Genomic DNA, 12,066 nt, shown 5'->3' on the forward strand with positions numbered 1-12,066 from the left:
CACCTTCTTTCGAGATGCCGGAGGAGTGTCACCTCGAGGTTGGTTTCCACGGTCTCTCTTCGCGATGTCGTCGTTGGATTGTTCGTTCGTTGGGGGAGGAGGTGGAAGCTGCTCGGCGAGAGCCGTTGGTCGAGCCCCGTTGTTTCGCGGCGCGGTGTTTTGGGGCTGGTTTGCTAATGCGATCTCCCCCTTGCGATATTTGGCGAGCAAAAAGGCTTGTAGCTCGCAACACATCGCAGTCGGGTGACCGTACTTGTTGTGATAATCGCAGAAAGGCCGTGTCTCCCCACGATCTCCTCGCTGCCAGGTGTTCGATTGGTTTTGGTACTGGCGATTTTGCTACTGTTGAGTGCTGATGTTGTACGTCGCTCCTCGGCGGTTGTCACCTCGATAGTTATTGTCGAGGTGCTGTCGAGGTTCCTGATAATCTTGTTTGGGGATTTCTTTGTGAGACTGCTGCTTCGGCGTCGCTTTTGCTGGCGACGCGATCTCTTTTTCTTCTTCGTCTTCGATATATAAGGTGGCACGGTGAAGCGCGTCTTCGAGGGTTCGGGGTTTGCTGAACTTGAGGCTGTCCCGAAACTTCGAATCAATACGCAGGGCATTGCGAAGAGCTGGCAGTGATGCTTCGTCAGTCACGGTGATCCGAGAAACGATCGCATTGAACCTGCCAATGAAAGACCGGAGGGATTCTTTCTCGCCTTGTTTGATCTGGTAGAGGTCGGCACTAGAAACTGCACCTTGGATATACATCATGTACCTCTTGAGGAATGCCGTTGACAGTGCTTGGTAGCTGTCAATCGAGTTCACCTTTAATTTGGAGAACCAGACGAGGGCCGCGCCGCTAAGATTTTCGACGAACAGTGGCAAAAACCTGCGCCTTTCTCCTCGGGGGTGAATCGTGCTCGGCCCATTTGAATGCTGAACGCAGTCATGAATTGGCTTGGGTTCGAGTTACCTGTATATGTCGGGAGGTTGAACTTCACTTGAGTTCTTATCGGAAATCGGTGATTCGGGTCGTGAACGGTGTGCTTTGGCTTTCTTTCAACACACGGTCGATCTCAGGTGCCAAGCTAGTAGCTTGATGTACAAGGGAAGTCATGGCTCGCAATTTGGCCCTCATCTCGAGCATTTCTTCGTCTTGCTGTGAGTTTCTTATCTGAAGTCGACGCGTTTCGTGTTTGGGAGCCCCGATGTTCACCTCATCGCAGTTCGAGGTCGGGTGATTTTCTGTCGTTGGTGGTGCGGGCGAATCTCCGAATAAAGCGCGTTGTACGCGTTGAATTTCTTGGGCTCGTCTCTCTGGGGCTTGGGTCTCTGATGAGTGTAATATGTTGACTTGATCTTGGCAGGAAAGTTGTGCCGCGGCGAGCTCGTTCAGGCGAGCGCTTGTCTGACGATTCAGCTCTTCCATTCGAGCCATCATTGTTGCGAATAACGTTGCGACGTCGGTAGGAGCTGGTGTGCTTCCATTTGCATCTTGCGCTTCTGGGTGCGAAGTTGCGTTTCCAACGGGATTCATCGTTGGTGACTGCCTATTCGAGGTCTCCGGATTGTTAACTGGTGACACGAGAAGTCCCTCCTCGGCAGTAGTTGAGATGGGTAGGCTAGTTGTTTCGTTGATTTGAATTCCTAACATTATCGAGCCCCTCTTTGCGTAGAAAGAAATCTCTTAGCCCCACGGTGGGCGCCAATTGTTGTATTGTATCCGCACACGAGGTTATTTAGGTAAATGTATTCAGGTGGAGCTCGGAGATTCTTGTTTGAATAGAGGTGAGGTCGATGTGATGTTTTCGAGGTGATGTAACGAGGTCAAGTAAACGAGGTAAGAGTTGAAGATTCTAAGTATCAAGTGTTTTAGTCTTTATTTCAGATTACGGATCCCGTAATAAATGAAGTTACAGGGCTATTTATAGTGTTGAGATTAGGTTACATCTCGGTTAGACTAGCTTGGGCGGCCGGGTAGATAGACCTGACCGACCGTCTATTAAAACGTCGTGCTGGCGAGCTGTTTCATCTACGTCGACGTGGCGAGCTGTCCCATCCGTGTCGAGGTGGTGAGCTGTCCCATCTGTGTCGAGGTGGCGAACTGTCCCATCCGTGTCGAGGTGGCGAGCTGCTCCTTTGATATGAAAAGGTCGTCTCCCCGAACGACCTCGTTTTACCCTTCGCGCATGGGCTTGTTGATCTTTGATCTTACTGGGCTTTCATTTCGCTAACGGACCTGAATGAAATTACGAAAAGGGGGCTGTGCTCAGCCCACCTACAACAGCTTCGAAACTTGTTAAAAACAACTTGGTTTCATGTTAAAAGCACCAATATTTGTATTCAGTCATTACAATTTATCATGACATGAAGCCACATGACTTTCTAATTAGTTTTAGTCTGCTATTAAAATTTTTTAAAGATTCACAAACCCTTCTGTGGGCTCTGGTTCAATCTCACGAAAAGGGGCCGAAGGCTCAAGATGGGTTCATTACAAAATTCAAGAAAGGCTGAGAAGGAGATAAGAGTCTCTGGCTTGACCAGAGGGTTCAGAGTTTTTTTTTTAACAAAGATCAAGGAGGAGCCTATTCATCATCTCTCTCATATGACGGCATCATGTTGCAGAACGTACGAGCACAAGAAGGGAAGCACGCGAGAGGTTCACGTGGTCTTGCAGTCCTCCCAAAAGACAACGGAAGTTAAGCCGTGATTGAAGGAAGAATCCCGACAACTCTCTAGAAGTGCTGCGCAAGTTGTCGGGTAGAATTCCAAGACTCATCTCACAAATAAAAGAGATGAGGACCTCTGTTTCAAGTTAAGAGGTGAGAACAGAGTTTGTACGTTAGTGAGAGAGAGAAGTTGTAAGAACCCTAAAGGCTCAAGCTTGAGCAAGTAACTTAGTGGATTTCCGAGATTTTCTCGGCGAGACGTAGGGCTTCCGGTTTGGGGCCTGAACTCGTAAAATCTGGTGTGTTTTTTACATTTCTTGCTCAAACACAAACAAACGAGAGACGAAGAGAGTTGAGAGAGAACTTCTTATTTAAAAGGTTTATTCAAACGGTTTTAAGAAGCTCGAGAAAGTAGTCAACTTTAGAAGGTCTGATTCTCACAAATTGGTATCAGAGCCTCGGTTTCGACCTTGGAGCAAGTAACGCTTCAGGAGATGTCGTCAAGCAAGACTGAGGTGGAAAAGTTTGATGGAGAAGGTGACTACGTTCTCTGGAAGGAGAAACTACTAGCTCACCTGGATATACTTGGTCTAATGGAAGGTCTCGGGGAAGCAGAAGAAACTATAGGGACCGGTGAGAAAACTACGGAAACTGAGGGTGAAGTAACTCCGGCTCCAACAACACCTGAACCTGAAGACAAGTCTCTCAAAGAGAAGAGAGGAAAGGCCAGATCTACCATCATACTAAGCGTAGGAAACAATGTTCTCAGGAAGATTATAAAAGAAAAGACAGCTGCAGGCATGCTGAGGGTTCTAGATCAGTTGTTTATGGCAAAGTCTCTTCCAAACCGAATATATCTGAAGCAGAGACTATATGGGTACAAGATGAGTGAGAGTATGACGATGGAAGAAAATGTCAACGACTTCTTCAAATTGATCTCAGACTTGGAGAATGTCAAAGTGACAGTTCCTGATGAAGACCAAGCCATAGTCTTACTTATGTCACTGCCTAAACAGTTTGATCAACTCAAGGAGACACTAAAATACGGTAAGACTACTCTTCATCTGGAAGAAATCACTGGAGCCATCAGGTCAAAGATTCTGGAGTTAGGAGCAAACAGAAAACTATTGAAGAACAACTCAGACGGTTTGTTTGTTCAGAACAGAGGCAGATCAGAGAAGAAGGAAAAGGGGACTGAGAAAAGCAAGCACAAAAGCAGATCGAAGTCCAAAGGAGGTGGAAAAACATGTTGTATTTGTGGAAAGGAGGGACATTTTAAGAAGCAATGCTATGTATGGAAGGAAAGAAACAGATCAAGGGATTCTTCATCAGAAAGAGGAGAAGCCTCGACTGTAATCTCTCAAACCACAGATGCAGCTGCGTTGGTAGCCTCAGACGCTCTTCTTGGTTTTGCAGAAGTGTCTCCCGACACATGGATACTTGACACAGGCTGTTCCTTCCACATGACCTGCAGAAAAGAGTGGATTCTAGACTACAGGGAAACCAGACATGGGAAAGTCAGAATGGGGAATGATACCTACTCGGATGTTAAAGGTATTGGAAACATCAGGATTCTCAATGATGATGGAACTACTTTTCTGCTTACTCAAGTCAGATATGTACCGCAAATGTCAAAGAATCTGTTGTCCATGAGAACACTCGAAGACAAAGGATGCTGGTTCAAGTCAAGAGATGGTGTTTTGACGGTCATCAAAGATGACATAACTGTTTTAACAGGGAATAAGCAGGACACTTTATACTTCTTACAAGGAACCACATTGTCAGGAGAAGCCAATGTCACAGAGAAGGTGAATGATGAAACTCGCTTATGGCACAGTAGGCTCGGGCACATCGGTTCAAAGGGGTTGGAGATGCTAGTCAGAAAGGGGTACATAGACAAGAATAAAGTAAAAGAGATGCAGTTTTGTGAAGATTGTGTATATGGGAAGACTCACAAAGTCAGTTTTGGGTCTGCAAAGCATGTCACAAAGGACAAACTGGATTATGTGCATTCAGACCTTTGGGGCTCTCCATCAGTCCCATTGTCTTTAGGTAAGTGTCAATATTTCATCACCTTCATTGACGACTTTACCAGGAAGACATGGATATACTTCATAGGGCAACAGCGACGATAACCTTACTTTCCCCTTTTCAATTTTTGATTTTGTCGACAATTTTTTCTTCCTCTTGTAATTGTTTAAAACTTTAGTTTTAGACTTTTAGTTATGTAAAGTTCAAGATAATTTAGTCTACATCCTTTTAATGAAAGCTATGTTTGGTAGCTTTCAATAAAGGTGCTAAATTTGTGAAGTTTAAGTTTTTAGGGTTATTTTAGAGAATTGCCCTATTAATATTGTTTTTATAGTTTAAGACGTATTTGCATTTCTATATACTCTCTTTATAAGTTTAATTTAATTTAATTATTAATTTTTAAAAAAATTAAGGAGTGGCATATAGTTGTTTTTACATGTCCAGTTGTCTCTTGTTTATTCACATCCACTAAGCTAGAGAAGACGTGCCCCAATAAAAATAGATATGTGCGTAATCAAAATACCACATGTGCCGTCAATTTTGTACATAATTGTATCCAATTGTCCAGTTGTCCAAATTTCTTTCTAGTTGTCCTTTAGCGATTTTAACATTTTTCCAGTTATCCCTTAATATAAATTATTATTTTGTAGTTGTCCACATAATTTTCGACTACTGTAGTCCATTTACAATATTTGCATACTATAATTTATGTAAAATCATAATTTTGTTTTTTTCCCATCATAACATTGTTAACATTATTAAATTTTTTCTTGTATCATAAGCGGTGTTTGATGTGAAACCAATAATAGGTATTAGAAAAATGATAATTTCATATTATCCATCTTTTTAATTTTATTCCTTATAGTTTTTAACCTTTTTGCATTTTTTTAAGTCGCTGCTTTCTTTTTATATTTTTTAATTTTATTATTATTATTTTCTAATCAAAGAATTACATATAGTTGTACATATATATATATATATATATATATATATGTTTAGTTGTACCTTATTCATTTCCATCTGGAAAGCATTCTCAGACAAAAATAAAATCTTATAGACTAAATTGACTTTTCTAAATGTCCAGTTGTCTGTCAAAATAACACGTGCACCTATGTGCACAGTTAATTTTTGTACATAGTTGTAACTAATTATCCAATTGTTTAAAATTTTTATTAATTGTTTTGAGATTTTAGCGTTTCCATTAATTTTTAACTATAAATTTTTATTTGAGGTTATATATTATAAGTTATGTAGAATCCTATATTTTATCTCTTTTGTTTCATAACATATAAAGTTGGGTTACCAGCCCGATTTGCAATTAGAATAAAAAAAATATTAATTAACAATTATTCAATTTGTCTTAGTTATATCCATTTGTATCAGTCGTTCTCTTATCTCTTAGTTGTACCATTTGTACCAGTTGTCCTTCTCTGCACATTTGGTGATGAACTCGAGTTCTAATTCCAATCTACCTAAGAATCACTACGATTTAACAACTATATTCCACAAATAATCTATGCAAAGACCTAATCATCACATAAAAATGGGTTATCAATCCGATTTGTGTATCGAACAAGCAATTTTGGCAAATCTAATCTTTAAATTGTGAAATCCTCAAATCTCCAAATAAAACCTAACTGGATTTTGAAACTTCAACAATGGTGGTGGAGAAAAGAGATAAAGACAAGAAACTGATTGCAGAGGATGAAGAATGAGGAAAAGGAGGAAGATCCGAAAGTTCAACATGAATGATGGGATTTAGCGGATTTAGGGTTGCAGAATTAGGAAGAAAAGAAAAATAAAAAATAATTTTTAAAATTAATTTTCGTTATAATTTTAATATATAAATTAAGAAATTATTTAAACATTAGTTTTTGATAAAATCACATATGCCACAAAACTAATTTATTAAGGGTAAAATTAGATTTTTATGTGCTTTAAGACACTCAAACTCTATTATGACACGTGAGACTTCTTTTTTCTAAATTATGCCAATTGAGCCATTAAACCAGATTCCTCCGATTGAGAGAAAATTTAAGGTATCAGGTTTTTCAACGATTTAATGGCTGAAAATCCATAACTTGAAAAAAAATCTCTTATGCCACAAATGAGTCTGAGTGCCATAAAGGGCGTGATATGCCCATTTTATCTTTAATGAAAGGAAATCATGGCATTTGCGATATGCGGATTTTCTTTTTTTTTTATTTTTTTTTTAAATCAAGTAATATGAAATTAAAATATCTGAAATCGAAAAACCAAACTGAGAACCAATTTCGAGTATTATGACCATTTCTGGGTAGCTCGAACCAAAAACTCGAACTCCCCGCTCTCTCCCCAGAGATCGATCGATCTGCTCGAATCTTCTAAACTATTGTTTATTCTCGCTCGGCGTGGTGCTCCGGCCTCCTCTGAACTCGTGTTGTTCTCCATATCTCGTTTCTCCTCTGCCATTTTGCAGTTAGGTAGACATCTTCTGCAATTTGGGGATTTTCCAATTTAGGAATCGATTTGTCAATTTTGGTCGTTTTCGGTTGCACATTGGATAGTTTAGTTACTTATTTAGGTCGATTTAGTCTTCTCGGTGTTAAAATTTCACTTGTTGCGGTTGAATCGAGCTGAATCGTAGGTTGGGATAGTGAATCTGTGAGATATGGGACATCTGGTACAATTAGGATAACTGAATTAAGTGGGACAACTGTATAATTGAGATAACTGAGATATATAAGACAACTGATACAATTGGTATAACTGTGTTATGGGGGACAATTGGTACAATTGGTATAATCAAGATATGTGGGAAAACTGGTACAATTAGTATAACTGTGAGAAAATAGAAAATTTATGTAACCCGTAAATGACTATTTTTGTGTGGTTATGAACAGAAGAGGATGAGCGGCCACACAAACATACATTTTGAGTATGGAGGATGTTATTCTAAGGAAGGAGAGGAGTTTAAACGGAATTCAAGAAGTTTCATACCATTTAAAACCTCTTTGTATGAGGTAACCTATTCGATGGTTGTAGATGGTATATGCAAGAAGATTAGGGTAAACAATAGTACAAAGAAGCTCAAATTAAGCTACATTCCATTGGTAGCTAAGCCACGCAATGAGTCATGTATTGTTGATGATGGTGATGTGTATGTCTATCTAACATTTGTGGATAAAAAGGGACTTAGATCTGCGTTGAATGTGGAGATAATGGAAGATCCATCAATCATAGTTGTATCCTATTGTTCCATAACCAAATCCATCAAACACTAACCTTTGCACTTGTTCCAATTGCTGCATTTATATCATCCAACGGAATGCCTTTCATGCAAACATCAGTGAACTTGTGCTTGCACATCCTCAGACAGTCTTTCTGAACATGTACAGCTTCTCGGAATTTGCGGCCAAGGCTAGGAATACACTCAAAAGCAAGTATCTACACAAAATTTCAGAAAAGATCATCCTTAAATTATAAAAAAAAATTAATTCCTTCAAAATAATGACTGAGAATTACCTATAGAGGAAAAATGAAACAAGAGAAGGGACATTCTGTTTTTTGACTTTGACGCTGCCGTTATACTTTGCCATCACATGCCTAATCTCCTTCATCATGTCATCAAATGTGTAACGCCCCCAAAGGAACATTTTACACACATTCAAATCACTGACAACTCGGAGCAAGAACGGATCAATGTTACCATCACTCTTGTATTTTGCCTTCACTACCTTGCATAAAAACATGAGGAGTGCCTTTTTCTTTCTGTCCACAGAGGTATCCTTCATTTCATCTAATTTAGCTTTCACCTCTGCAATCTTAATTTTATCCATCCTACCAAAGTGCTTCTCGACAAACTTCATGTTCCCCAAATTCTTGTTATTAGCCGGGTAATCACGACAGTCAAAAGTCCACTTAAAAGCACAGGCTCTCCTAGAGAATACCTAACTCTGTTAACAACAAACCAGCACTCATTAAGCCTTTCAGTATGAGCAGTGTGGAGGAGAAGCATCCACAATCCTTGATTCATGTGGTTGGGCTCCTTGAACATGTGAAAAATATGCTTAAATTGAGGATGCGCTTTGAACCATGTTTTCTCCTCCTCAAGATTATCAATCTTGTCTGCAACACTTCTAACAGAATACCTTATCAATATCCTACAACCCTTGATGTACGTGGTTGGACCAAAGTAAAGCTTCTCAGGCAGCATCGGTTGCCTATCATCATCGGTATCGTGAAATAAAAACAAGAAACAAAATCCTATCAGACTTAGTTGTCCCAGTTGTCTACATGTTACCTAAACCATAAAAAAATTGTTCCAGTTGTCCCAGTTGTCCAGATGTAACCTTATTACGTAAAACAAAGTTGTACCAGTTGTCCCAGTTGTTCAGATGTACCTAGTTACGTAAAACTAAGTTGTACCAGTTGTCCAGATGTACCTAATTACCCTAAACAAAGTTGTAGCAGTTGTCCTAGTTGTCCGGATATTACCTAATTATGCAAAACTAAGTTGTACATGTTGTCCCAGTTGTCCAACATTAGACATAACAAGATTTCAAAATATTGTATACATACCTCTAAATCTCCCTCTGATTTTTTCTTCCTCTGATTCTTCCTCTACACTCTCTTGGTCATGTGCTTCTTCTTCTTCTCTTTCTTCCTCTGAATTTTCTTCCTCTTCTCTTTCTTCCTCTTCTCCTTCTTCCTCTGAATTTTCTTCTTCTTCTCATTCTTCTTCTCTTTCTTCCTTTCCTTCTTCCTCTGCAACTTTCTCGGGAGTGTGCCCTCCCTCTTTTTCTGCATCTTTCTCAGATTCCTCTTCTGCTGTATCTTTTTGGGATACCTCTTCCTCTCCTTCTTTCTGAGATTCCTCCGCCGGTCTCTCTTTCCTTACTTCTTTCTCGGGTTTCTCGGGTTGATCCTTCGCACCGTCTGCCATGGATTTCTCGGGTTGATCCGTCGCACCGTCTTCCATGGGTGTAGGTGCGGGCTTGATTAGTGGTTTCCAGAACTGGTGGTTCTTCTTCCATGGGTGTTGGTGCAGCTTGATTGGTGGTTTCCAGAACTGGTGGATCTTCTTCCATGGGTGTTGGTGCGGTTTCATGGGCTTGATTGGTGGTTTCGGGAATTGCTGCTTGTTCTTCCAACACTCCTTCTTCTTCTCTCCGACTTACTTCAGGGGGTTGTTCATCAATTGCCGGTTTCTCTTCCCTCCAAATTGTTTCGGGGTCTTCATCTTCCCTGGTTGCTTCTTTGCTGCTATTGGGTAATCTGGGCTCTTTTGAATCATAGACCACTCCGCCTAATCGAGTTTTAACCATAGCTATCTAGAATGGAGAAAAAGAGAATAAGAAGTTCGGATTTTCTAAATGACAGAAGGATTAAAAAAAAAAGAGTTAGATAGTAGGGGGAAGTTACGGTTTTGGAGAAACCCAATCGATTAGGGTTTATGGGAGTGGTTTGTGGGAGTGGGAAGTTGCAGGATTTTTGGAGAAGAGGGGAGAAATCTGTTTTTTTTTTTTTTGGAGGAGGAGAATTAAATCGATTTGCTCAAGTAAATCGATTCGGTTTAGTTTTAGATTTTCGATTTCAATTTCCGGTTAAAGATTTTTAATTTTCCATTTTTGATTTTATATTCATTAAGTTATATTTTTTTACAAAAGAATTTGAATTATTTTCGGGTTATCGTATGAACTAAAAATGAGTGGGTAGTACTCTGATTAATTTTGTTATTATAGAGACATATAAAGAGAAGATTAGAATTTCCAGGATTTATCTTATTAAAAGAAAATCTTATATATAAAAGACAATCAACTTTCTCCATATGCTTGACACATCAGCATTGGAGAGGTTGACACCGGTCACTTAAATTTTAAAAAAGAAAATTTAATATTAAATTTTAAAAAATAAATTTTAAATTTAAATTTTAAAACACTTAAAAATATAAAAAGTTTGTTTTATTAATTGATTCTTAATTAACATTAATATTAATGTTAAACAAATTTTTTTGTTATAACTAATTACAAATATCTTATATATAAAAGTTGCTTAACTTTCTTCATATGCTTGACACATCAGCATTGGAGAGGTTGACACATGTCACTTAAATTTTAATTAATAAATTTTAATATAAAATTTTAAAGTATTTAAAGAATATAAAAAGTTTGTTTTATTAATTGACTCATAATTAACATTTATATTAATATTAAACAAACATTTATGTTATAACTGATTAAAAATATTAATAGATATGTATTTAATTTTTATATAACTGTAGATTACTTAATAATATTCCAGATGTATTTTAAATTAATTTTTTAAAATTATTTATAATAAAATACTAACAAGTAACGAATGAAATGATGATTATATTTATTTTAATTTTTTATTAATTAATTATTAATTAATATTTGTGTAAATATTAAACAAAAATTTATGTTATAACTTTAAAAATATTGAATGATACTTATTAATTTTAGAGTGATTTACACTCAAAGGCACTTTTTCCAATTCTTCTTACAAAAAAGGCACTTCTAACTACAGTAAAAACTCTATAAATTAATAATGTTGGGACTTTGATATTTTATTAATTTATAAAGTTATTAATTTATAGATTTCAAAGAAAAAAATAGTTTTTATTTTTTATTAATTTTTAAAAAAATTATATAATTTTAAAAAAAATTCTTTCTAAAATTTAAAATGAATTTCAAAAAATATTTAATTTAAAATAAATAAAATGCATCATTATACACGTATTTTAGTAGATTATCTCATGTATATGTTGAAATCAGATTTTGTTTATGGTAATTATTAATTTATGATAACAATGGGACCATAAATTTACATAGAAGTTTTATTAAAATTATTATCTTATTATCTTATCGAATTGTGTCATATTTTGAACTAGCCCAACTCGAGACTATGAAAAATTATTAATTTATAGTATTTATTAATTTATCGAGTATTAATTTATAGAGTTTCTACTGTATTAGGGGACTTTTTTCCTTTTTTTAAATTTCACATCAAAATAATACAAAAATGCCCCTCGTGTTCACGATAATGGTGGATACGAGTTCGTAGATACTGGTTTAAACCCAGATTTTAAAAACAATATTTTTTTTTCCCCATCTGTCTTGTTTTGTATTTTTTTGTATTGTGAAATATATAAAATAATTTTTTTTGTTAAAACGAATTCTAATTTTATTTTGTCATTGTTTTAAGACCCATTATGCTATACTTTATTTATCAAACAAGAAATTTTTCAAATAACCTTTATAAAAAAATAAAAAAAAAGAAATCTACATAGATATCCATTCACAAAATATGATGTGGATGATGCATGATGGACATATAACATGGACACGATTGCGTGGATATGTTTTCATTCATATATTTG

The 12,066-nt window shown here is 37.1% G+C and overlaps 1 protein-coding gene across 1 annotated transcript; it reads right to left on the reverse strand.

Annotated features, from left to right (window-relative positions):
- Positions 1–7,937: 7,937 nt before the first annotated feature.
- LOC112088491 (uncharacterized protein At3g43530-like) lies at positions 7,938–8,880 on the reverse strand. Its single transcript, XM_024158770.1, has 3 exons — positions 8,636–8,880; positions 8,222–8,603; positions 7,938–8,111 (listed from the first exon to the last, which is right to left on the reverse strand). Exons 1-3 carry the CDS (start codon positions 8,878–8,880, stop codon positions 7,938–7,940), a joined length of 801 nt encoding a protein of 266 aa, XP_024014538.1.
- Positions 8,881–12,066: the final 3,186 nt, after the last annotated feature.

Source organism: Eutrema salsugineum, unplaced genomic scaffold (assembly GCF_000478725.1).
Source record: "Eutrema salsugineum unplaced genomic scaffold, Eutsalg1_0 scaffold_14, whole genome shotgun sequence".
Classification (NCBI taxonomy): Eukaryota; Viridiplantae; Streptophyta; class Magnoliopsida; order Brassicales; family Brassicaceae; genus Eutrema; species Eutrema salsugineum.